Source organism: Pan paniscus, chromosome 9 (genome assembly GCF_029289425.2).
Source record: "Pan paniscus chromosome 9, NHGRI_mPanPan1-v2.0_pri, whole genome shotgun sequence".
NCBI lineage: Eukaryota > Metazoa > Chordata > Mammalia > Primates > Hominidae > Pan > Pan paniscus.
Window position 1 is genome coordinate 67764318 of NC_073258.2, and position 26361 is coordinate 67790678.

The 26361-nt window shown below is 55.9% G+C and overlaps 2 protein-coding genes across 4 annotated transcripts in view; one reads left to right on the forward strand and one right to left on the reverse strand.

The window, feature by feature from the left end:
• ZDHHC24 (zinc finger DHHC-type containing 24) overlaps positions 1-9055 on the reverse strand; it is an 18993-nt gene extending 9938 nt beyond the window's left edge. Inside the window, exons 1-3 of one of the 2 annotated variants that reach the window (XM_003828680.5) lie at positions 8736-9055; positions 6710-6987; positions 2222-2786 (exon numbers count right to left, since the gene is read on the reverse strand). In XM_003828680.5, coding sequence (XP_003828728.1) covers positions 2491-2786; positions 6710-6987; positions 8736-9016 — 855 coding nt within the window. In that variant the 5' untranslated portion in view covers positions 9017-9055 and the 3' untranslated portion in view covers positions 2222-2490. Of the gene's footprint in view, positions 1-2221; positions 2787-6709; positions 6988-8735 lie in introns of those variants that run through there. The other variant, XM_034933090.3, reaches the window with a different exon arrangement.
• ACTN3 (actinin alpha 3) lies at positions 8797-26356 on the forward strand. Of its 2 annotated transcripts, none has more exons than XM_055094551.3 (21): positions 8797-9799; positions 14236-14350; positions 14525-14644; positions 17055-17141; positions 17550-17637; positions 18144-18222; positions 18300-18381; positions 19155-19240; positions 20152-20244; positions 20719-20949; positions 21047-21194; positions 22260-22410; positions 22992-23100; positions 23195-23335; positions 23597-23779; positions 24254-24388; positions 24485-24664; positions 25049-25195; positions 25284-25349; positions 25823-25981; positions 26062-26356. In XM_055094551.3, the coding sequence occupies exons 1-21, from the start codon at positions 9524-9526 to the stop codon at positions 26218-26220; spliced, it is 2835 nt and encodes a 944-aa protein (XP_054950526.1). In that variant the 5' UTR covers positions 8797-9523; the 3' UTR covers positions 26221-26356. The 2 variants fall into 2 exon arrangements, with proteins under 2 accessions (XP_054950526.1, XP_003828721.2); XM_003828673.6 differs by lacking the exon at positions 8797-9799 and adding an exon at positions 9831-10097.
• The last annotated feature ends 5 nt before the right edge of the window (positions 26357-26361 follow it).

A 26361-nucleotide genomic window follows, 5' to 3' on the forward strand; every position in this document is an offset into this window, starting at 1 on the left:
CAACAGAGCATGCCTGTTACAAAAACAACCAGCCAAGCAGCTCAGATCTTTGTGGGCCTGGGCAGAGCCTGTCAGAGGGTGGGTTTCTCTGAAGGTTCTTGGGGGTCAAGCATGTTCTTTCATGGGAGGCCCCCCAGCAGTATCTATGGACTTTCACTTAACCCCATTTTTTGGTCTAGCCTCTCACCCACCCCTCCCCAGTACGCCTAAGACCCGAAGCTTCTCTGGTTCCATTTATCCTTCAAATAATCCTCACGTCACACCACCCCACCCAGAGGTGTAGCTGCTGGCTGCATGATGTGGGTGGGATGTGGGGGAGCAGCACCCCACTGATCCTTACATAGACGTTCCGTCGGTCCCCACTGTTGGCCGAAGCCTCACCTCACCCTCCATGGTCCTGGTGGAGTTCCTGAGCCCCTCCGGGGCTCTGGCAGGTAATTCCACTTGCCTTTTGGCCCCACCTTTTGGGAACACATAATTTCAGCTCTTAATTCTCCATCCACTTTCCATCTTTGAAAATGTCAGCCAGGCGGCCGGGCACGGTGGCTCATACCTGTAATCCCAGCACTTTGGGAGGCCAAGGCGGGCAGATCACGAGGTCAGTAGATCAAGACCATCCTGGCCGGCCAGGAGTGGTGGCTCACACCTGTAATCCCAGCACTTTGGGAGGCCGAGGCGGGTGGATCACACGGTCAGGAGATCAAGACCATCCTGGCTAACACGGTGAAACCTCGTCTCTACTAAAAATACAAAAAATTAGCTTGGCATGGTGGCAGGCACCTGTAGTCCCAGCTACTTGAGAGGCTGAGGCAGGAGAATGGCGTGAACCCAGAAGGCGGAGCTTGCAGTGAGCCGAGATCGTGCCACTGCACTCCAGCCTGGCAACAGAACAAGAGTCTGTCTCAAATAAAATAAAATAAAAAAATAAAAAATTGTCAGCCAGGCACGGTAGCTCACGCCTGTAATCCTAGCACTTTGGGAGACGGAGGTGGAGGCAGGTGCCAGGAATTCAAGTTCAGCCTGGCCAACATGGTGAAACCCTGTCTATACTAAAAATACAAAAAAATTAGCTGGGCATGGCCAGGCGCAGTGGCTCACACCTGTAATTCCAGCACTTCGGGAGGCCAAGGTGGGCGGATCACAAGGTCACGAGTTTGAGACCTGCCTGGCCAACATGGTGAAACCCCGTCTCTACTAAAAATACAAAAATTAGCCAGGCATGGTGGCGGGCACCTGTAACCCCAGCTACTCGGGAGGCTGAGGCAGGAGAATCGCTTGAACCCAGGAGGCGGAGGTTGCAGTGAGCCGAGATCACGCCATTGCACTCCTGCCTGAGCAACAAGAGCAAAACTCCGTCTCAAAAAAGAAAAAAAAAAAAATCAGCCGGGCATGGTGGCGGGTGTCTGTAATCCCAGCAACTCGGGAGGCTGAATCACTTGAACCCGGGAGGTGGAGGTTACAGTGAACCGAGATCGTGCCACTGCACTCCAGCCCCGGCAACAGAGAGAAAAAAGAAAATGTGGTCAGGCTCTGTGTTCTACTGTCTTCCCTCCTGTTTTCTTTCCCTTTGTATATATTTTTGGTTTTCTTTACTATCATCTTAGAGAGATCCTAAGAGAAAACTGAGACGAACACATGTGTTTAGGCCTGCCATGTGGAAATGGCGGTCTCTATTCACTCTATTTACACAGAAACATTTAACAAGCAGCTCTTGAGGAGTCCAGAGAGGTGCAGACCTAGCCCTGTCAGCACCACCCTCCACAGATGCCCAAACAGCCCCAGCGCATTTCTTTACCTTGATTTCTTTCCTACTCATTTCCTCCAGCTGTGCAAGGGTAAAGGCAAAAGCACAAAGACCTGGGTTGGACCCTGCCTCCATTTGCCGCACCATGATCTTACCACATGGATTCTCAGAGCGTAACTGCTGCCCCATGGACCAGGTTAGCTAAGAGAGGTTCCATGAAACTGCTGTTGCAGAAATGCTTCTAACTATAAAATGCCAAACCTGGGAAAGAATGTTTGGATTCTCATAGCCTGGATCAGTAGGACACTGCCTTGGCGTGCTGGTGCCCCACCCCCAACTCACCCAGGCCAGGGGAGGTAGAGCCCCAGCCCCTGAGACCCTCAGGCATCCTGCGGTTTCCAGGCCCTACAGAGGGTCCCAGAAACAGCCCCAGCAACAAAGTGAGGGGCCAGAAACTATGCAAAGATGGAGGGAGGCTGAGAAACAAGTCAGTGCTTTATTAACCTGGCAAAGGGGCAGCTAGGCGGCCTGAGCAGCCCCTGCCAGACCCTCCTCTGCACTCCTCTGCCTAAGTCACGGCCCAAGCCCTGGACACGTAGGAGTGTAGGCGGCAGGGGCAAGGCCAAGGAAGGGGTGGAGTTGTCCAATGCAGATGTTAAGGTCCAACCCGACTTCCTTACTGAGTCTAGGTGTGGGGGCCCCCCTCTCACCCCTTCCTCCCTGTACAGCTCTGGCTCTTCCTAGAGTCAGGAGGCTGTGTGTCCCACATCTGCTGTGGTCTGGAAGGTGATCCCATCCCCAGGCAATGGGGAGGCCAGGAAGGGCCAGAGCCAGACGAGGGCCCAGCGGGGCCCCAGGGCTGCCTGCAGGTTGTGGCAGGGACCCAGGTCATAGGAGTGCTGGCCCCGAGCCCACTCCCATGTGGTCTGGCCCCGCAGCAGCAGCATCCCATGGAAGAGCAGCCCAGCCCCGCACAGCAGCGCACCCGCCACGCACGTGTCCGTCACGAAGGCCAAGGCAAACTGTGCCAGAGACACTCTGCCTGCAATAAAAGAGCAGAGAGGGTCAGGGAGGGGCAGTGGGGTCCGGCTTTCCTGCCACCCGCTCCCCTCCACCACAAAGCAGGGCTCATTCCTCCGCTCAGCAAACCCTGTGTCGATACTCGCTGGCCAGCCCGTGCTGGGTGACAAGAACGCACTGGTAAACTGGGCAGACGCAGCCCCCTACTTGGGATACGGCTTCATTCCTGCATCACAGACTTGGTGAGCACCTCCTCAGCCCTGGAGGTGGTGCCAGGCACTAGAGGGTGTCTCTGCCCTTGGGGAGCTCACAGACATTAAAGAGGCCATTCTTGGCTGGATGCGGTGGCTCACACCTGTAATCCCAGCACTTTGGGAGGGCAAAGCAGATAGATCACCTGAGGTCAGGAATTTGAGACCAGCCTTGACAACACGGTAAAACCCCGTCTCTACTAAAAAATACAAAAATTAGCCAGACGTGGTGGCAGGCGCCTGTAATCCCGGCTACTCAGGAGGCTGGGGGGCTCAGGCAGGAGAATCGCTTTAACCTGGGAGGCAGAGGTTGCAGTGAGCTGAGATCACGCCACTGCACTCCAGCATGGGCAACAGAGCGAGACTCCCATCTCAAAAAAAAAAAAAAAAAAAAAAAAGGCCGGGCACGGTGGCTCGTGCCTGTAATCCCAGTATTTTGGGAGGCCGAGGCGGGTGGATCATGAGGTCAGGAGTTCCAGACCAGCCTGACCAACATGGTGAAACTCCGTCTCTACTAAAAATACAAAAATTAACCGGGTGTGGTTGCACACACCTGTAATCCCAGCTACTCAGGAGGCTGAGGCAGGATAATCGCTTGAACCCGGGAGGTGGAGGCTGCAGTGAGCCAAGATTGCACCATTGCACTCCAGCCTGGGTGACAGAGTGAGAAAAAAAAAAAAAAAAAAAAAAGCCATTCTCAGTTACTTAATGTGTGCCGCCACAGAAAAGCCAGTATCCTGTGCCATCTTGGCCCACAGTCAGCAACAAGTACCTGCTGAACTAACGGACTACGAGAGGCCATGAAATGTTACGCTAAGTGAGAGAAGCCAGGCACCAAAGGTCACATGTTTATCATCCCACTTATGTGAAACATCCTGAATAGGCAAGTCCACAGAGACAGAAAGATTAGTGGTTGCCAGGGGCTAAGGGGATTAGGGAGGAACATGGAGGGACCACTAATGGGTACGGGGTTTCTTTTTAGGGTGAAAATGTTCTGGAATTAGACAGTGGTGATGGTTGCACTACATCATGAATGTACTAAAAGCCACTGAATTGTACACTTTAAAATAGTTAAAATGGGCCGGGTGTGGTGGCTCATGCCTGTAATCCCAGCACTTTAGGAGGCTGAGGCAGGTGGATCACCTGAGGTCAGGAGTTCCAGACCAGCCTGGCCAACATGGAGAAACTCCGTCTGTACTAAAAATACAAAAAAAATTAGTCGGGCGTGGTGGCGCATGCCTGTAATCCCAGCTACTCGGGAGGCTGAGGCAAGAGAATCACTTGAACCTGGAAGGCGGAGGTTGCGGTGAGCCGATATCGCGCCATTGCACTCCAGCCTGGGCAACAAGAGCAAAACTCCATCTCAAAAAAAAAAATCAAAAAAAAAAAACCATTCTGTTTGAAGGTCCTGAGGCAGGCCAGAGGCACTTGTGAGACAAGCAGGTGGACAGTCTGCAGGTCTGCAAGCACAGGGAGAAGCCCAGGCTGGACAAACAGTTCTGCGAGTAGGGGGTGCAAAGCAACCCTGAGACTGTGGGCGCAGCTAGACCTGCCAAAGTGTGTAGAGTGAGGGCGGAATGGCACCTAGACAGGAGCACGGGGAAATCGGTTCTTGGGGATCAGATAAAAGATGAGAAAGGGCAACCACAAAGGAAGGTGAACGCACCAAGGTCCCAGCCATTGGTGATGCCAGGCAGAGAACGCTTCACGGGGGCTGGGGGCCAGCAGTGTCATGAGTCTAAAAGGTCTCATAAAGCAAGAAAGGGTCCTGGAGTGTGTGGAGACAGATCCCTGGGTGAGTGGTGGTGGCAGAAGCCAGGCTGGAGCAGGCAGGGAATAAGCAGCCATGAGCCTGGGCAAGTCCCTTGGGAAGCTTAGAGCAGGGCAAGCGCTGGAGGAGGATATGAGGGCACGGGAGGGTTTGTCCAAGGTGGCAAACCAGGAGGGCAGAAGAGGCCTGGCCTGCAGGAGAGGCAGATGCCACAGCCTGAGGCCTCCAAGCAGGGAGGTAGGCACCAAATACAAGAAGCTGGGGGCAGTCAGCTGGGCTCGGGGAGTTGAGGACAGCACAATTTGGGATGTGCCAGCTGATGTCTCACTTTCTCAGTGCCGGAGCTTGGAGTGTGGGAGAGCAGGGAAGGTTTGAGCTGCTGTCGCTGGGGGTAGCAAGCTTACAAGCAAACGGGAAGGCCAGGCATAGCCGAGGGCCTGCTGAGGTCAGCAGCCATGAACATGGCATGGCATGGCATCAACCTGCCACAGACTGCCAATGCCTCTGGCTCTCAGCAGCCAGAGGCAGACACAGAGAAGCCAGGAAAGCACTGTGGAAGGAAGATGAGGGAGGAAGTTTGCGATGCTGGCAGGAGAATGGTGAGAAGGATGAGCTCTGAGCTGGACGTCGGTGGCGAAGGTGGAAAGGCACAGACGGGCGGTGAGGGCCACGAGCCTGCAGGCTCATGGAGCAGGTGCCAGGGCGTGGAGGAGTAAAAGACGGAGAGAAGAGGAGGTGGGCAGCAGAAAGAGGAAGATGGGTGGTTTGTGGGGGTGACTCATTTTTGGATTCTGACCAGGACTGGGGTGTGGACATGGGAGGAGGGAAAGGAAGGAAAAATGAAGGAGGAGGCCAAGAGCTAAGCCATCCAGGCATTGAGGGGGCTGTTCATGCAAACTTCCAGACACCCTTGATTTCCACAGGGCCCAGGGTGAAGAGAGAGTCTGTGACTGGAGCCAGAGTCTTCCGTGACTGAGGGGAGTGAGTGTTGACCACAAGGTGGTAGGGCAGTGCGGCTGGAGGGCCGGGACTCATGGAGGGAGCAATCATTGAAGAGGGCAGAGGAGGACCCATTGGGAAGCTGGTGTGGGCAGATGAAGATTCTGATAACCCCAGTGGGCCACTTCCCGAGGCCTCCCCTGGGCTGTAGGTGGGGTCCATGCACAGAGCTGGGCTTGGATAGGATGAGGAGGCACAGTGACTACCCGGAGTAGCCGGGGAGGTTCCTCAACCACAGATCAAAGTGACAGAGGGAACCATGGAAAGGTCAGGAGGAAGGAATGGGGGCGAGAAAGGCCAAAGCATTCTAGGGGTAGAGAACAAAGAGTAAAAAGGACCAGCGAGGCTTCTATCTGTAGATGGGGGAAGAGGAACATATGTGTCGTCTAGAACATGGCATCTCAGGCAGCCTGCTGATCCAAGTCTGCCCTCCCCAGCTTCCCATAACTGGGCCTTCTCCTGCCTGTCACTTTCACTGGCTCCCCACTGTCCAGTCAAATAGGAGCCATCTCCTCACACCAGTTCTCAGGACCCCACCAGCCAGGCCTCCCCTACCAATCTGGCCTTAATTCTCACAATTCCCTGCCCACTCTCCAAGCCTTTGTTCCTATTGCTTCTCTCACTTAGAAATGCTCCTAGAATGCACTTCCACATCCCGCCATGCAGAGACTCCCACGAGTCTTTCTCCTCTCTCAACGACTCCAGGAATCTCCCAATTCTCCAGCCAGAACGCTGCACTTGTCTCAACACACCAGTTTCCGTACTGCACCCCCGGGTGAATACCAAGCTGCCCTTACTGGCCATCACTGACACTGGGGCTGGGTCCCCCAGGCCAGAAAGCCCGTCTCCCACCAGAATGGGCTGTACTCCCCAGCCCAATACCAGGGCCCCTGCCTCTGTGCAGAGGCCTCCCAGGCTCCCCACCTGTGAGCAACATGAGCCAGGGAAGCAGGAGGAGGGCAGCCATGTGGAGGGGCGTGTGGGCTCGCAGCAGGGCCGACAGTGCAGGGCCCAGCAGCACAGAGACGTGGAGCAGGACGCCGGCAGCATGAAGCAGCAGGCACAGGAAGGGCCGGTAGTTGCCGAAGCCCACGCAGCGGCCCAGCAGGCGGCAGTGGTGGTCCCGACGCAGGATGCAGACGCGGCAGGCAGAGCAGTGTCCGCTGCGTGGCGGCACCTGGCTTTGGCACTGGTAGCAGTAACTGCAGGAAGGAACCACAGCGTCAGTTCCCCCAGCAGCTCAGATGCCCCATATTGTGCACAGGGCTGCCCCAGAGCCCATCCTGCGGAAGTGGCAACAGCCATTTGCCCTGGCTAAGCCTCAATTTATTTACAAGTAAATGCAGGCTAAACAAGATGTCCCAGGCCCTTCTAGTTCTAGCACTACAGGTCTCAGGTCTCTTCCAGCCCTAACATCCCCAGTCCTGAGACCTTTCTCAAGCCACTGACATCCAGCAGCAAATCTCTCCCTTCCTCCACGGTCACCCCTTTGTCCAGGTCACTAGGAACTCTCTGGATTACTGCAATAGCCTCTTGACTGGTCTCCGATTCCACCTTTGCCCCACCTCGTACGGTCTCTCCCCAGCAACCAAACTGACCCTCCTCTGCTTAAAACCCTCCTGTGGTTCTCCAATTTATTTCTAGTAAAAAGCAAAGCCTTCAGTGTCCTACAACATCCTTCTATCTGTGACATCTCTTCCCCTCTCTTACTGCACTCCAGCCACACTGGCCTTCTTGCTGTTCTGGGAACATACATGCTGGGTACACAACTGCCTCAGAGCCTTTGCACCACTTGTTACCTCTGCCCGGAACATCTTTCCCTCAGATTCCCACATGGCTAACCGCCCCCACGCCCTCCAAGTTTTTTGCTCAAATGCCTCCTTCTCTATGAGGTCTACCTTGACCACACATTTATGTATATTATTTTTAAAATTAATTTTAAAAAATTTTTAGGGACAGAGTCTCGCTACATTACCCAGGCTGGAGTGTAGTGGTTGTTCACAGGTGTGATCATAGCACACTACAGCCTCAGTCTCAGCGAAAGCCTCTGCCTGGCATAAAATGTGTGTGTAGAGCCTGTACCTGGTGTAATTTTTTTTTCTAATTATAAATTGACAAATTCCAGTTGTATATACTTATGGGATACCAAGTGATGTTATGATTTATCAGTACAGCTTGGAATAAATCAAGCTAATTAGGATAGCCATTACCTCAAACACTCATATTTTTGTGATGAGAATTTACCACCTGTTTATTTATGTATTTATGTATTTATTTATTTGAGATGGAGGGAGTCTCGCTCTGTCACCCAGGCTGGAGTGCAGTGGCTCGATCTCGGCTCACTGCAACCTCCGCCTCCCAGGTTCAAACAATTCTCTTGCCTCAGCCTCCCCAGTAGCTGAGATTACAGGCACGTGCCGCCATGCCCGACTAATTTTTTTATATTTTTAGTAGAGACGGGGTTTCACCACGTTGGCTAGGCTGGTAAACTTCTGACCTTAAGTGATCCGCCGGCCTCGGCCTCCCAAAGTGCTGGGATTACAGATGTGAGCCAACGCACTCGGCCTAACCACCTATTTAATATTGAAACTTGCAACCCCTTTACCCTGCTCTACTTCTTGTTTCCAAACTACTATCACCTTCTAGCATTCTATATGATTTGCTTATTATTCCTCTAGTTTCTCATCTGCACCCCCCTCAAATCAGGAATTTGTTCTATTGTACCCTTCGTCCCTGTAACAAAACCTTGCACCTAGTAGGCGCCCAATAAGTATTTGCGAGTGAATAAATAACACTCAATTCTAGCTCTTCCATCCCAGGTTCTAAACAAATTTCTGATTCTAACAACCTGGATCCTAATGTAACCTGGTTCTAACATCTCAGGTCTTGGGGCCCCTCCCCCCTGTCCAAGGCTCCCACTTCTCCCCGCCCGATCCCGCACCCCACTCACGCCCAGCCCTGGCCCAGACCGCGGCCGGCCAGCATCACGCCACGGATGCTGGGATCTGAGCGCAGGAAGAGCCCCACGTTGCCCAGCAGGTTGAGCAGCTGGAAGGCGGCCAGCGCCAGCTGCAAGGCCCGGGCCAGGGGTCCCAGCGGCGGCGGCCCGGGACCGAGCACCAGCACGTAAGCCAGCTCCAGGCCCACGGCCGCGGCCCACAGCGCGGTGAGCACGAGAGGCAGCTGCGCGGGCGCCCCGTCCGTGCTCCCAGACGCCCAGTGCTGCCCCATGGCCTGGACACCCAGCTGTCGGAGCCGGAGGACTAGGCCGCTTCCGTATTGGGGCGGAGATAGCGGCAGACGGACGTCTGCTACGGCCAATAGAAGCTCGGAAGGGGGTGCGGCGAGCGCTCCGACTCTCAGGGAACGGCCGGCCCACGCGGCGAGTTGATCTGGCCAACGGACCAGCAGTGGAGGCGCTCGGAATCCCGCGGCGCTGGAGCCCGGATGACGCCGCGGAGTGATTGACCCGCCCACCCTGGAGGCCCCTCCCATCCCGTCGGAGCCCCGCCCGCTGGCGCTGGGGCCAGGAGTGCCCGGGGGATTGAGTTGCAGCCGGGGTGGTGTCGGGGTTTCCCGGCTCAGCACATTCTCCCCTACTCCCCACAGCCGCCCCGATATTAATAGCCCTGCCGCAGCCCATCCAGCTGGCTCAGAGCCGTTCCCCATGCCCGGGTGTCTCCATCACCCCAGAAAACTTGCAAAACAGCTCGGCGCCTCTGTGTTCCTGACTGTGAAATGGGGTTAGGGCTCTGTGTCCCACCAGCGAGGTGCTGGAAGAGGCTCACGAGGAGCTCCAGAGGGCAGCCTCTAGAGCGGCCCGCGGCCACTATTATTATCGGCCTTTCTATTGTGGAGAGGAGGAAACAGACTCAGAGAGGTCCCGTGGATTTCTCAAGGTCACACAGCGCCCCAGCAGCGGAGCAGGAATGCAAACCCAGGATCTCCGCCGCGAGATCCACCCCGGCGCCCCCGAGTCCCGCAGTTCCCGGCTTCAGGACAACCCCTTGCCAGGTCCAACCCGAGCTCCTTCACCCCCATCCGGCCCCTCCCTCCTCCCCCATATTTAGTGCGAATTCGATCTGGGGCTGGGCTGGGCCCTACTTAATGGGGCCCGGGTGTCCGAGAGCGTGCCGAGCGGAGCGAAGCCAGGAGCCCGATCGAGATGATGATGGTTATGCAGCCCGAGGGTCTGGGGGCCGGGGAGGGGCGCTTCGCGGGCGGCGGCGGGGGCGGCGAGTACATGGAACAGGAGGAGGACTGGGACCGCGACCTGCTGCTGGACCCGGCCTGGGAGAAGCAGCAGCGGAAAGTGAGTGCTCGCCCATTTCCTGACAGCAAAACCGAGGCCTGAGAGGCCGGGCTGTTTGTCCTGGGCATCTCAGCAGTGCAGGGGCAGAGCTTGTCTTTAACCTAGAGTGCTAATCCCCAGCCCAGGCTCTGCCCATCAGCTGCCTGCTGTCCCCAGGGCTGGAGGAGAGGGCTGGGAGCCCTCAAGAGGGGTTTAAAATGACAAGAGAGTTTCTGGGCTCCCCACCCCCACCAGGGTTCATTCCCCTGGGCCCACTGCCCCACTTCTGCTGCTGAAAACAGGCTGGGCAAACCCCAGGAGATCCAAGTTAGGGGGTTCAGAAAGAAGAATCTTCTTCTAGTTAAATATTCCCAGACCCCACCCTGAAGGCTTGCAGTCAGGCAACTAGTGGACTTGGGAGTGTGGGGGTGGTGAGAAGGGTCCTCTCAGACCCCACCCCACCTCGTCTCCAGGGTGGGGTCCATAGTCGCTGTATCTCATTTAACAATTGAAGAAACTGAAGCCCAGAAAGAGCACAGACAGGCCCCACATCACAGACTGTCAGACATCAGGACCCCCGCAACCTGAGGATCTTTACCCTTTTCCCTACCCCCATTCTTTCCCAAGATACCCCAGGCATGGGGCCCTGAGTCTGCTGAAAAGGCCATAGGTCGGGGAGGAGGGGAGACCTGGGTCCCCTTACGCTGTAACCTGACTCTCCAGCCAGATGGACACTTAGTGCTGAGGCAGCACCTCGGGGGCGCCAAAGAGGGGCACAGGGGCAGCTGCTACCCAGGCCCAGCCCGTTGGGCGCTCAGGGCCCCTCCCTCCCTGAGCTATTTTCACTCCCAGACTTTCCCAAGTAGAGGGGGCAGGACACTTGGGTTCCCAAAGGGAAAATGATCCAGGCCAGAGGGAGAATACTTTGGAGAGTGGCAGGCCAGGGGTAACCAGGAGGGCACTATGAGGCCATTGGACCCTGCTCAGCGTGTGCCAACACTGTATGACTCCAGGAGAGGGCAGGGTACTGGGGTACTCAGTGGAATTTAAATGATCTGAGAGTCCCAGAATTTAGAATCAGAGTACTTCTGCTGGGTTAGATGACAGGAGATGACCCCAAGGGCCGAGAGGCTCCGCTGACTCGGCTGGGGTGCCCCGGGTGACAGGCCTCCCCTTAGGCTCCCCCTGCACCTGTCTCCAAGCACGGCTGCAGTCCCAGGTTTGGCAATTTCCCGGTGGTGTCATCCCTGTCCTTGGCTCCAGCTGCCACCTGTTCTGCAACATCTCCTATCCCTACCCCCACCCACCCGGGCCTCTCCGAGATCCAGGTCTGCGTGCCCCCCATATGACACGTGCCAGTCTGTAACTTGCCTTTGTCACCTAACAAATTATCGGGAACATCTGTTCATCCCAACTTGCAGTCACCATCTCATCATCTACTCATTCAATGGCTGCACAGCATAGAGGATCTGAAAATCAATCAGCATCCCTTGTAGTTGGACATTTGGCTCATTTCTTTCTCGTCCAGCGTTGTTTATTGCAAGGTGGTAATAAACATCCTTGTGCTCAGCTTTAGCCCTGACCCCTCCCTGTTGCTCTATGCTCCCTTTCTCCCCAGTGACTCCTCCATCCAAGGGCTTCCTTCACACAGTCTTGGAGCAGCACGCTGCCTCCTCCCACCTGATGTCTTACCATGTGCCAGCGCTGTTTCAGGTGCTGGGATTCGGCAGCAGACAAAATAAAGCCCCTGCCATGGGAGCTTACATTCCAACATTTCTGTCTCATCCATCCAATCCTGCCTTGTCCCCCACACTGACACCCTTCCTCTCTTGCCCTGATCCCAGTGACTGCGTCCTCACTTCTGCCTTCTGCCACGCCAAGCCATTCATCTCCACTCTGCAACCAGCATGGACAGTTCTGCCCACCTCCCTCCTGCCTGAGGCTTCCCTGACTCTCTGTTGCCCTCCGGATCAAATTTTAACTCCCCAGCTTAGCACCCAAGATCGCGCATGACCTGGCCCCTGCTGCCCCTCTGGCCTGCCTCTCACCACTTATACCCCAACAACCCCAGCTCCATTCCAGCAGTGCCCAGATCCTTGTAGTCTGACAAATGTAGCAAGTGTTTCTCACAGCCACCGAGCACTTGCCTGCATGGCAGCCCCTGCCTGAAATGCCCTTGCCTGCCCTTCCCTTCCTGAATAATTCCTGCCCATCACAGCTCTGATCAAATACTCGCCTTCCCCAAGAGGCCCCCACCCTGATCCGCAGCGTCCCTCCCATAAATTCCTCGGCAACCTCTTACAGCGCTTCTCAGACCAAAATGACTCTTGGATGGACTGTGAGCTCCCTTAGGGCAGGAACCACATCTCATTAAGAGTCTTGTTTGGGCTGGGAGTGGTGGCTCATGCCTGTAATCCCAGCACTTTGGGAGACAGAGGGGGGCGGATCACCTGAGGTTGTAAGTTCAAGACCAGCCTGACCAATATGGAGAAACCCCATCTCTACTAAAAATACAAAATTAGCAGGGCGTGGCGGCGCATGCCTGTAATCCCAGCTACTTGGGAGGCTGAGGCAGGAGAATCGCTTGAACCAGGGAGGCAGAGGTTACAGTGAGTAGAGATCGCACCATTGCACTCCAGTCTGGGCAACAAGCGCGAAACTCTGTCTCCAAAAAAAAAAAAAGAGTCATGTTTGGCACCACCCAGACCTGCCTATCCCCCTGCCCTTTCCAAACTCAAAGCATCTTAGACTCCAGGGTTGGAGGGAACTGTGGGAAATCGAACTGCCCTATTCAGTGCTTAGGTTCCCATCAAGTTGTACTCAGTGTCTACTTACATACCTCCAGTGATGGGAAGCTCACTCCCTTTCCTTAGCAATGACAGCCCCTCAAGTATTTAACGCATCATCTTCCATGTCCAGCTCCCAGGGCATCTGGCAAGCTGGTCTGAGGAAGGAAAGGTGGCTGAGGGGAAGAATTCCAAATGGCTCCCAGGGCCACCTCCCAGGAGTATCTGCTTTGTGGTGTGGGGATGCTCTGAATCCAAGAATCCTGCCAGGCTGGAAGAAGAAAGACCTGAGCCATCATAGATTCTGATCCTTTAATTACACAAATGGGAAGACCAAGCCCCGAAGAGGGAAAGGGGCTGACCCTAGATCACAGAGCATGAGTGGCTCAGTTGGCCTTGGAGCCCACCCTGACTCTACCAAGTAGTCTATGGAAAGGCAGAATTCAGGACCTGAAGGGCGGTAGGTTGGCAGAAACTTGTGTACCAAGTGTCGTGTCACCCCTATCCCCAACAGACACACAGCCCTGTACCATCCCTCCCATCTCAGAAGGAGGCTGAGGCTGACTTTTGGGGAAGGGGTGGGCAGTCACCCCCAGAAATGAGATCAGACCAGGCATGGTGGCTCATGCCTGTAATCCCAACACTTTGGGAAGCCAAGGCAGGAGGATCACTTGAGCCCAGGAGCTTGAGACCAGTCTGGGCAACATAATAAGACCGAGGCAGGAGGATCACTTGAGCCCAGGAGCTTGAGACAAGCCTGAGCAACATAGTAAGACCGTCTCTCTCTAAAAAAACAAAATGAGATCAGGCTGGGCCCGAGTGCCAGCTGACGCTCCAACAGCCCTCAGAGTCCTTACTCATCTAGGGTCTACTTGGAGGCCAATTTACAACAACCCTAGAAGGTCAGTAGCACTGAGAAAACAGAAATACAGAGACAGTCCCTTAGGCAAAACCCTGAGGGCCAGATGTGCTTGAGTCCAGGAGTTTTCAGATTTCAGAAAGGCAGTATCACCCTGCACTGGCTCCTATGGTTCAAAATCTCAGAGGGCCCCACACTTTGAATGTGTTAACATTTTCTAAGGGCCCTCCAGTGTTTAAGACCCCCAAGGCTGGGGTGCTGGTGGCCGGGTGCCCCAAGTCTGAACTGGGACCTGCATGGGTCACAGACCCCATTTCTCCCCTCTCAGGAAAACGAAAGCTCAGAGAGGGAAAGGGACTGGCGCAGGATGCACAGCAAGTCAGTGGCTGAGCTGAGCTGAGACTTGAATCCAGAAATACAAGGCTCTGAGACCTACCCTGACTGAGGAGACAGGACTGTGCCCCACATCCCCCAGAGCCAGTCGTAGGGTTTGAGTGCTGTCCTCTGCCCCTAGACCTTCACTGCCTGGTGCAACTCACACCTGCGCAAGGCAGGCACCCAGATCGAGAACATCGAGGAAGATTTCCGCAATGGCCTCAAACTCATGCTGCTCCTGGAGGTCATTTCAGGTGAGGATGGCAAATCAGTGCACCTGGGCCCCAGGACCCAGGAACATCTGGATAGCAGGGGGAATAGGGTGGCGGAGTGTTGGACGGGATTTGGTGGGGAGGGGAGAGTTTGCGGATAATAGCTTCAGCTGCCTCTCATGACCTTTGGCCCTTGGCCTCTCCTCTTAAACCCAGGTGAGAGGCTGCCTAGGCCAGATAAAGGCAAGATGCGCTTCCACAAAATCGCCAACGTTAACAAGGCCCTGGACTTCATTGCCAGCAAGGGGGTTAAACTGGTGTCCATTGGTGCTGAAGGTGAGGAGGTGGCAGGAAGGGTCTTGGGCAGGGCACGGGGGCCTCTCTTGACATCAGCAAATCACCTCTGTGAGCCTCAGTTTCCTCATCTCAGCAATGAGAATAATCCCTGCCTCGCAAGAGAGCCTGTAAAGAGCCAGTGTACCAGCCAGGCACGGTGGCTCACGCCTGTAATCTCGGCACTTTGGGAGGCTGAGGCCGGTGGACTGCTTGAGGCTAGGAGTTTGAGACCAGCCTGGCCAACATGGCAAAACCCTATTTCTACTAAAAATACAAAAATCAGCTGGGTGTGGTGGCGCACACCTGTAATCCCAGCTACTTGGGAGGCTGAGGCACAAGAATCAAATGAACCTGGGAGGTGGAGCTTGCAGTGAGCCGAGATCACACCACTGCACTCCAGCCTGAGCAACAGAGCGAGAGACTCTGTCTGAAAGAAAAAAAAAAAAAATGCCGGCCAGGCCTGGTGGCTCACACCTGTAATCCCAGCACTTTGGGAGGCTGAGGTGTGGGGCTCACGAGGTCAGGAGATCAAGACCATCCTGGCCAACATGGTAAAACCCTGTCTCTACTAAAAATACGCTGGGTGTGGCGGCGCGTGGCTGTAATCCCAGCTACTTAGGAGGCTAAGGCAAGAGAATCACTTGAACCCGGGAGGCCGAGGTTGCAGTGAGCTGAGATCTTGCCACTGCACTCCAGCCTGGGTGACAGAGCTAGATTCTGTCTCAAAAAAAAAAGAAAGAAAAGCCAATATACCCAAAGTGCCAGCTCAGCCCCCGAACCCTAGTAAGAGTTCAGTGAAATAATTGCTAAATAACAAGCCAGGCATGGTAGCGCTGTAGTCTCAGCTACTTGGGAGACTGAGGCGGAAGGATTGTTTGAGCCCGGGAGTTGGAGATCAGCCTGGGCAACATAGCAAAACTCCATCTTGGCCAGGCACAGTGGCTCACCCCTGTATTCTCGCACTTTGGGAGGCCAAGGCAAATGGATCACCCTGAAGTCAGGAGTTTGAGACCATCCTGGCCAACATGGTGAAAGCCTGTCTGTACTGAAAACACAAAAATTTGCTGGGCATGGTGGCACACGCCTGTAATCCCAGCTACTCGTGAGGCTGAGGTAGGAGAATCCCTTGAACCTGGGAGGCGGAGGTTGCAGTGAACCAAGATTGCACCATTGCACTCCAGCCTGGGTGACAAGAGAGACACACACTCTCTCTCTCTCTCTCTCTCTCTCTCTCTCTCTCTCACACACACACACACACACACACACACACACACAAAGAGAAAACTCCATCTCAAAAAATTCCCAAAACCAACCAACTAAACAAAAAAATAGATGCAGGCCAGGGGTGATGGCTTATACCTGTAACCCCAGCACTTTGGGAGGCCAAGGCAAGCAGATCATGAGGTCAGGAGTTCGAGACCAGCCTGGCCAATACAGTGAAATCCATCTCCACTAAAAATACAAAAATCAGCTGAGCATGGTGGCATGCACCTGTAGTCCCAGCTACTCGGGAGGCTGAGGCAGAAGAATTGCTTGAACCAGGGAGGCAGAGGTTGCAGTGAGCTGAGATCATGCCACTGCACTCCAGCCCAGGCGACAGAGCAAGACTCTGTCACCCCCCAAAAAATAGATTCAGCTTGGTGCACTGGCTCACGACTGTAATCCCAGCACTTTGGGAGGCTGAGGTGGGCAGATCATTTGAGGTCGGGAGTTCGAGACCAGCCAGGCCAACATGGTGAAACCCCATCTCTACTAAAAATACAAAAAAAATTAGCCGGGTTTGGTGGTGCAGCCTGTAGTCCCCGCTATTAGGGAGGCTGAGGAAGGAGAATCACTTGAACCCAGGAGGCGGAGGTTGCAGTGAGCTGAGATTGCACCACTGTACTCCAGCCGGGGCAAAGAGGGAGACTCCATGGGAAAAAATTATAATAAAAAAAAAGAAAAGAAAAAGAGGCCAGACACGGTGGCTCATGCCTGTAATCCCAGCACTTTGGGAGGCCGAGGCAGGCAGATCATGAGGTCAGGAGATTGAGACCATCCTGGCTGACATGGTGAAACCCCTTCTCTACTAAAAATAAAAAAAATTAGCCGGGCGTGGTGGTGGGCGCCTGTAGTCCCAGCTACTCAGGAGGCTGAGGCAGGAGAATGGTGTGAACCTGGGAGGCGGAGATTGCGCCACTGCACTCCAGCCTGGGTGACAGAGCGAGACTCCATCTCAAAAAAAAAAAAAAAAAAAAGAAAAAGAAAAAGAGATGCTTATTGAGCACCTGCTAGGTGCTCACCTACTAGGTGCCAGCCCTGAAATGGGAGACAAGGGCCAGAGGGCTGATCAGAGGGGAAGGTAAGCTGAGGCCAGATAGCACAGACCTTGAATGCCAGGCAAATCTGTCCCCTGACCCCTGCCCTGCAGAGATTGTCGACGGGAACCTGAAGATGACCCTGGGCATGATCTGGACCATCATCCTTCGCTTCGCCATCCAGGACATCTCTGTGGAAGGTGAGCAATGGGAAAGGAGGTTGGGGCCAGGTGCAGTGGCTGGGGCCTGTAATCCCCACAGTTTGGGAGGTCGAGGCGGGCAGACCACTTGAAGGATCGCCCAGGAGTTCAAGACCAGCCTGGACAACATGGTGAAACCCCATCTCTACAAAAAATACAAAAAAAAAAAAAAAAAAAAAAAGCTGGCCATGGTGGCATGTGCCTATAGTCCCAGATACTAGGGAGGCTGAGGTAGGAGGATGGCTTGAGCCTGGGAGGTTGAGGCTGCGGTGAGCCATGATCGTGTCACTGCACTCCAGTTGGATGACATAGCAAGACCCTGTCTCAAAAAAAAAAAAAAAAAAAGGAGTGTGAGAGGGCTGACCTGGACCCCTTCCCAATGAATCCTCCCACCTCCCCCCGACCCAGAAACCTCAGCCAAGGAAGGCTTGCTTCTGTGGTGCCAGAGGAAGACAGCACCGTACCGCAACGTCAACGTGCAGAACTTCCACACCAGGTCTGTCAGCTGGTTACCAAATGTGTCTGGGCCTCTGTGGGGTACTGGGCATAGAGAGGAGCCCTCCCTGGTCAGTGAAGGGCACTGAGCTGGTCTCTGTCACAAGCCACAGGGAAGGAAAGGTCACAGTTCCTGGAACAGTGTCTGAAAAGAGGGCTCAGTAACTGTTGAGTGGAATGGAATTGAATCCAGGAGGGTTCCAGTAACTCCTGGAGGAGGGAGTGTTTGAGACTTCCCTGGAAGGCCATTCCAGCCAGAGGGAAGCTGGAGGCCAAAAATATTTAGAAACTGGTCGGGCCTAAGCATGAGTGTGTGACGGAATCGTGATGAGCTAGCAGGAGATGGTCCAGATCTGGTCATGAAGGGCCTCAAACGCCAAGCTAAGGGATTTGTACTTTACTCCATTTTACAGATGAGGCTGTCCTTCTGGGGGGTGCTCCTGGGCCAAGGGGAGAACGGGGCCCCAGCTTGAACCCAGGCCTGACCCCCCTCTTCTCTCTGTCCAGCTGGAAGGATGGCCTGGCCCTCTGTGCCCTCATCCACCGACACCGCCCTGACCTCATTGACTACGCCAAACTGCGAAAGGTAGAGGCCCCCGCCACCCCAGCCCAAGGCCTCTGCCTGCAGCTGACCTTTCACCCTCCTCCCTTACACCCTTCTAGGATGACCCCATCGGAAACCTGAACACTGCCTTTGAGGTGGCAGAGAAATACCTGGACATCCCCAAGATGTTGGATGCAGAAGGTGAGAGTGAGCTAGCCCAGGGGAAGACCCCACATTCTCCACACTGGGCCTGGTACAACCTCCACACCTTTGCACGGCCGTTTCCTCCTCCTGGGATGCTCCGACCACCCCCACCCCACTCCCTGGTCACAGTCCCCCTTCTCCAGGAGTCCTCTATCTTGTCCCATGCCCCATCCCCCAAAGAGGACCAGCCTCTGCCACCTCTCCCCTGTGTAATGGCCCTACCTTCTGCCTCACATCCCAGTTACCTGGGTTACCTGGGATGTTGGTCCCCCAAGACTGGCAGCTCCCCTCACGTCCTGCCTGTGGTCCCCATGCCTAGGCAAGGCAATAGTCAACTGAAGCAGCAAACACTTTCTGAGCATCTACTATGCATGATGCCCAGGCTGTGTGGGCACTGCTGGAGAAGAACTTTTTCTTGCCCTGAGGAGCTTGTGGACTTGGGGGAAAGACACACAGACCGAGGGAGGTATAGGATAGTTCAAGGCATGAGACAGCGTGGACCAGTCCCTCACGAGGGCCACAGTGGCTGCCCACTCACACTCACCCACCCAGTCCCTCATACTTTGCTCACCCCAAGGTGGGGAGATGGGGAAGTTGCTGAGCCCTGGGGTAAGGAGAGAGGGTTTCAAGGAAGAGAAAACACTGGGCTTGGGTGGCTGGCTGCTGGTGGCCATGACTGGATGCTTCCAGCCCTCCCACCCAGAGAGAGTTCTCTGCCTGGGGAGGGACCCCTGGCTTTGGCCAGTAGACACCGTGCTGTCCTCCCCTAGACATTGTGAACACCCCAAAGCCGGACGAGAAGGCCATCATGACCTATGTGTCCTGCTTCTACCATGCCTTTGCCGGGGCTGAGCAGGTAAGGCGGCCCAACTGCTGCTGCCTGGGCTTGTGGACCCAAGGGCCCAACCTTGGCTGTAGTCCAACATTGGAGGCGCCAGACCACGGAGGTTGGAGTGCCACTGTGCCAGCTGCACACACTCAGTCTTCAGCAGGAGCAGAGGACCCTGGTTTGGAAACTCCCTCCCTACCTAAGAGCCGTGCTCCCCCCATCCCTTTCCCAATTTGCAGGGACTCCATTCTTTGTTTGTTTGTTTTTTGAGACAGAGTCTCACTCTGTCATCCAGGCTGGAGTGAAGTGGCGTGATCATGGCTCATTGCTGCCTTGACCTCAGCCTCCTGCCTCAGCCTCCCCAGTAGCTGGGACTACTGGCACGTGCTACCACACCTGACTAATTTTTGTATTTTTTGTAGAGATAGTGTTTCATCATGTTGCCCAGGCTGGTCTCGAACTCCTGGACTCAAGTAACTCACCCACCTCAGCCTCCCAAACTGTTGGGATTACAGGCATGAGCCACCACGCCCAGCTGGGGGCTCTGTTTTTGTTTGTTTGTGTTTTGTTTTGTTTTGTTTTTTGAGACGGAGTCTTGCTCTGTCGCCCAGGCTGGAGTGCAGCGGGGCGGTCTCGGCTCACTGCCAGCTCTGCCTGCCAGGCTCATGCCATTCTCCTGCCTCAGCCTCCCAGGTAGCTGAGACTACAGGCGCCCACCACCACGCCCGGCCAATTTTTTTGTATTTTTAGTAGAGACGGGGTTTCACCGTGTTAGCTACGATGGTTTCGATCTCCTGACCTCGTGATCCGCCCGCCTCGGCCTCCCAAAGTGCTGGGATTACAGGCGTGAGCCACCGCGCCCGGCGGGGCTCTGGGTTTTAAGGGCTTTACAGAAGCAGTTTGCTTTAATGCCAGCCCTCTGCCCACTCCCCCCACAGGCAGAGACAGCTGCCAACAGGATCTGCAAGGTGCTGGCAGTGAACCAGGAAAACGAGAAGCTGATGGAGGAGTATGAGAAGCTTGCCAGTGAGGTGAGGCTGGGCTCCCACTGTGCTCTCCCCACCCCAGCCCTACTGGCTCTCCCAACCCTGCTAACCCCAAGCGTGGGCCTGCAGAGCCTCCCTCTGCTCAGAGTAGCCCTGGCTTCCTCCCAGCCTCCTCCTGTCCATCCCCACCCATCACCTGCCCTTCTGCCAACCCATGCTCCTGGTCAGTCATTGATTCACTCATCATTCATCCATTTACTTCTGCATCGATCCATTCACTCGTATTTAGGTAGTCACATGGCCCTCTGCTCTGTGCCAACTTATACTAGCCCCTGGACTCAGAAATCAACCATCCCACTTCTTCTCTGACTTGTGGGGACTACCCCATCCTGCTTTCGTAGTTGTCAAAGTCACCCCCACCTACACTCTGGCCACAGCCTGGGTGTGGGTGGAGAGGGGTGGGTGAGCTGGGCAAGTCAGCGCAGAGCTGTCTGCCTTGCCCCTGCCTGGCCCTGTCAGCTGCTGGAGTGGATCCGCCGCACTGTCCCATGGCTGGAGAACCGTGTGGGTGAGCCCAGCATGAGTGCCATGCAGCGAAAACTAGAGGACTTTCGGGACTACCGGCGTCTGCACAAGCCGCCCCGTGTTCAGGAAAAGTGCCAGCTGGAGATCAACTTCAACACACTGCAGACCAAGTTGCGGCTCAGCCACCGGCCTGCCTTCATGCCCTCCGAGGGCAAGCTGGTCTCGGTGAGCTCTACACACATTCCCTAGGTGACCTTGGGGTCCGTATCCCATCTGTACAATGGGCAAACCGTGATGGAGCGCACCCCTGCCTGCTCCACAGGACATAGCCAACGCCTGGCGGGGGCTGGAGCAGGTGGAAAAGGGCTATGAGGACTGGCTGCTCTCGGAGATCCGGCGCCTGCAGCGACTCCAGCACCTGGCTGAGAAGTTCCGGCAGAAGGCCTCCCTGCATGAAGCCTGGACCCGGGGTAGGTAGACCTACCTCATGGGGCTGGACTGTCTCTTGGGGTGGAGATTGGTGTGCAGGGGCAGGAGGGGAGGTTCTTGGCAAAATGCACAGGACAAGGGTAGGTGCTCTGCAGGAAAGCCAGAGACTGGATTTCTAGTCCCACCCTGACTTGCTGTGGTGCAACCTAGGCCTCTCTTTTGGCCACTGCCCCTCTGTGGGCCACAGTTTGTTTGTTTTGTTTTTTGAGACAGAGTCTTGCTCTATTGCCCAGGCTAGTACAATCTCGGCTCACTACAATCTCTGCCTCCCAGGCTCAAGCGATCCTCCTGCCTCAGCCACCCAAGTAGCTGGGACCACAGGCGTGCACCACCACGCCCAGTAACTTTTTGTACTTTTTGTAGAGATGGGTTCTCACTTTGTTGCCCAGGCTGGTCTCAAACTCCTGGACTCAAGCGATCCACCCACCTCAGCCTCCCAAAGTGCTGGGATTACAGGAATGAGCCACCGCACACCCGCCTGTTTTCTATAAACTCAGCCTTCCCCCTCACCCCCCAGCCCTGCTCTGGTCTTCTGTAGATCTGCTCTGATTAATTCAATTTAGCATTTTATTTTATATGTATCAGGTGTTCAAAGGTGAGTCCATTCCTCACCCTAACATCACTTATGTCATACTCAAAGTATACTGACGCTAAAATATTGCACGAGTCAAATATATTACTCTGGATAGAAACATCCATTCGTTGTTCTGTTGAGGATTTCTGTAGTGAACAAAGGAGGCCGAGTCAGGGGCTCATGGGGGTTACAGAATCGTTGAGAGCTATTTTAAGGTCAAATTATGCTAAAACTGTACCAAGGGCCCCCTGGACGTAGCTCGCTCAGGGGACGCTGATGTCATTTGCGGATCACGCCACGGAAGAGGACTTTCACCTACGTTATTACACCGACGCCGCAGAGCAAACCCCTAGGACGGGCTAGGCCGGTGCGATCGCCACCTTAGCAGATGAGGCTTCATGGTCACGCAGCCCGCCGCGCACCCCTGCCCCTGCCGCCACTGGGTGACCGGAGCCGGCATCTCTTTGAGCAGGAAAGGAGGAGATGCTGAGCCAGCGCGACTACGATTCGGCTTCGCTACAGGAGGTGCGGGCGTTGCTGCGGCGCCACGAGGCCTTTGAGAGCGACCTGGCGGCGCACCAGGACCGCGTGGAGCACATTGCCGCGCTGGCCCAGGAGCTCAAGTAGGCGGGGCCTCGCGGGGCCCGCCCCCAACACCCCCGGCCCCGCCCCCGGTGGCGAGCCCCACCCTGATCCCCATTGCCCTTCTCAAGACACTAGGCTCTTCCGGGTTCTGTAACCCCGCCGTGGTACCCAGGTCCCATTCGCTCCGCCCCTCCTGGAACCCCACCCCCACCTCCGGACCCCGCTCTGCTGCTCACACTCTTCCCACTGGCGCTTGACCTGTCTCACTCCGTGACCTGCCCTCTAACCTGCCGGCTCTCTTCACCCGGCTTACTGCTCCAAACCCTCCCCATCAGCCTTGGCCTGGCCACCCCCTCCCATGAACCCGCCCCTTCTTGCGCAACCCCGCCCCTCCACCCAAGCACCTCCATGGACTGCAGCTAAGGACCCGCGGGCGCCCACCTGCCCAGAGGGATGCGCCGGTACCGCCCCTCTTGGAAAGCACCCAGCTTTACCCACCACCTGCCCTGGCTCCTGCACGCCTTCACCCCCATCCGGGGAGCAGGTTCCAGCCCTGGGAGTGCAGTTAGGACATCTGGGCTGGGGCTGGCCCCACACTCGCCCTACTTCTCGCTCCCAGTGAGCTGGACTACCACGAGGCGGCCTCAGTGAATAGCCGCTGCCAGGCCATCTGCGATCAGTGGGACAACCTGGGCACCCTGACCCAGAAGAGGCGGGATGCGCTAGAGGTGGGGCTGGGGGCCGGGGAGCTGGGGGGTGGGTAGGTGGGTGAGGCCAGGTCTGCAGGGCAGGCTTCTGACCCACTACGCCTCCCACCTCTAGCGGATGGAGAAGCTCCTGGAGACCATTGACCAGCTGCAACTGGAGTTTGCCCGGCGGGCCGCGCCCTTCAACAACTGGCTGGATGGTGCCGTGGAGGACCTGCAGGACGTGTGGCTGGTACACTCTGTGGAGGAGACCCAGGTGGGTGCCAGGGTTGCAGGGGATGGATAGGATGACAGGAAAGCTGGCCCCAAATTCTGCCACCCACAACTTTAGGCTCCTGGGGCATAGGGATGGGAGGAAAACCCCAGTTTCCGAGTGCTGGGCTGGAAGACAGGAGGCCGGGGTTCTTGTGTCAGGACCGCCCAGGACTGGTGGGTGGCCTGGGGCACACTGCTGCCCTTTCTGTTGCCTGTGGTAAGTGGGGGACACCAGCTGACACTTCCTGCCTGTCGTCCCCAGAGTCTGCTGACAGCGCACGATCAGTTCAAGGCAACATTGCCCGAGGCTGACCGAGAGCGAGGTGCCATCATGGGCATCCAGGGTGAGATCCAGAAGATCTGCCAGACGTATGGGCTGCGGCCCTGCTCCACCAATCCCTACATCACCCTCAGCCCGCAGGACATCAACACCAAGTGGGATATGGTCAGTGCCACCTGCAGCCTTCCTCCCACCCCCTCCTGCATACTGTGACCACCCTGAAATCTCGGGTGGCCCAAGATATGGAGAATAAAGTCCATCTTCAGATGTGGGGTCTGCCACAGACTCCAAGTGGGATTGGATAAATCGCCTTGCCTGTCTCGGGCTCATCTGTATATGATGAGCTGTAACAGCAGCATTCTCCTGCCAGGACTGATGTGAAGTAGAATTAAGCCTTGTGTGTGGACATCTTTTATAAATCCACCCATATTAGTTATAAATGATGCCATCAGCCCCATTTTGCAGATGAGAAAACTGAAGCCCACATGGGTTAGTGACTTGCCCAGGAGCTTTCTCGTATATCCCAGACAAGTTGGCTCAAAGCAACAGGGGCTGAGGTTTGAGGAGCTGGAGCCCATCTCCCCTAAAGCCATTTCCCAGCCCCCAGAGCTGGCTCTGGCATAACTGCCCTCCTCCCAGGTCCGAAAGCTGGTGCCCAGCCGTGACCAGACACTGCAGGAGGAGCTGGCACGGCAGCAGGTAAACGAGAGGCTCCGGCGACAGTTTGCGGCCCAGGCCAATGCCATTGGACCCTGGATCCAGGCGAAGGTGGAGGTAAGGGCTGGGATAGTGGGTCCAACCTGGGGGGATGGGGCCGGGGCTGGGCCACAGGGAGTTGGGAGCCCTCATGCTGCCTGGGAACCCCTGCAGGAAGTGGGGCGGCTGGCAGCAGGGCTAGCCGGCTCTCTGGAGGAGCAGATGGCTGGGCTACGGCAGCAGGAGCAGAACATTATCAACTACAAGACTAACATTGACCGGCTAGAGGGTGACCACCAGCTGCTGCAGGAGAGCCTGGTGTTCGACAATAAGCACACTGTCTACAGCATGGAGGTGGGATCACACCCTCTCAGGAGAGAGGGGAGGCAGCACTGGCTGAGGAGGCCCAGGGAGATCACAGCTGGACAGAGCATGTGTGTCCCAGCAGAGTCCCCAGTTCAGCTTGGCCAGGTCCCTTAAGACCCAGCGATGGAAAGTGACCCTTCCAGAGTCACAAAGCCGTCCAAAACCAGGCCAAGATTGGCCATAGCTGGTTATCAAAAGACAGGAAGGACTGCTGGGGTGGGGGTGGGGTACTCAGTGGAGCCTCCAGATGGGGATGGAGGCCCAGTGAGGGGGAGGACTTGCCCAGGGTCATTCAGTGAACTGGATGTGGAGCTAGAGCCAGTGGCCAGGCACTGGCCGCCCACTGACAGTGGCCTGTCCCCTGACCGCCAGCACATCCGCGTGGGCTGGGAGCAGCTGCTCACCTCCATTGCCCGCACCATCAATGAAGTGGAGAACCAGGTACTGACCCGAGACGCCAAGGGACTGAGCCAGGAGCAGCTCAACGAGTTCCGAGCATCCTTCAACCACTTTGACAGGGTCAGCAGGGGCCTGGCCCTGTGGGGTAAGACACTTGGGGGCTGGTGGAGGCTGGAGACCAAGCCTGATAACCACTCACCCCCTACAGAAGCGGAATGGGATGATGGAGCCTGATGATTTCCGAGCTTGCCTCATCTCCATGGGCTATGACCTGGTGAGAGCTCCCCAGCTCCTTCCCAGGAGTCCCAAAGTACCCCCTCCTCTGTGCTGATCACCTACTGTGCACCTCCCATCTTCACATACATCATCCCCTGCATCTTCATTACATCCACACAGGGGCTAGCAAGGCTCAGGGAGGTAAAACTCACTTGGACCCAGTTCTGTGTGGACCCAAAGTCTGAGCTTGCAACATTTTTACCTGTAGGGAAACAGCACTACACAAACGGGTGTGGCCCTGGAAAAAAAATCAGGACCAGGGAGCAAATCTGCTTCCTGCCGTGGGTAGGATGCAGATTTCAGCCTACCATAAAGGACTTCCTACAGCCAGGGCTAAGGTCTCTGGAGGAAGGGAACACCCTTGTTACTGGGGCTCTGCTAGCTGAGGTTGGACAGTCCCCAGGAGGGGACACCGGGAGCCCTCCTGGTTTTAGTGCTCATGGGCATAGTGCCTGGCCTCTATCCCTGCAGGGGGAAGTGGAGTTTGCTCGCATCATGACCATGGTGGACCCCAACGCAGCTGGGGTGGTGACCTTCCAGGCCTTCATAGACTTCATGACCCGAGAGACAGCCGAGACTGACACGACTGAGCAAGTTGTAGCTTCCTTCAAGATCTTGGCAGGAGACAAGGTGAGTCCCAGGCGGTGGAGGGGCTGGTGGGCTAGGGCAGGGCACGGGACCTGTGGGTCCTCAACGCCTCTTCTCCCCAGAACTACATCACCCCCGAGGAGCTGCGGCGCGAGCTCCCTGCCGAGCAGGCCGAGTACTGCATCCGCCGTATGGTGCCCTACAAGGGATCTGGGGCCCCGGCTGGAGCCCTGGACTACGTGGCCTTCTCCAGTGCCCTCTATGGGGAGAGCGACCTTTGACCCCAACCACTGAGTTTCTCTATGCAAGATGGAGAGAGGGTGCACCCTGTGGCTGATCCCATCCGTCCCTCGGAGCAAGGGCCTGAGAGAAAAGCCAGCCAAGTGCTTCTGAATAAAGATCCCTCTGTGGGTCTCTCCCCA

Bases quoted from the DNA above. Each gene is read 5' to 3' on its own strand.
- ACTN3 (XM_055094551.3), top strand. From the start codon at position 9,524: ATGGGGTTAGGGCTCTGTGTCCCACCAGCGAGGTGCTGGAAGAGGCTC. The intron at 20,245-20,718 runs GTGAGGCTGGGC...TGGCCCTGTCAG, and splicing joins ATGAGAAGCTTGCCAGTGAG to CTGCTGGAGTGGATCCGCCG. The intron at 25,196-25,283 runs GTCAGCAGGGGC...CACCCCCTACAG, and splicing joins CCTTCAACCACTTTGACAGG to AAGCGGAATGGGATGATGGA.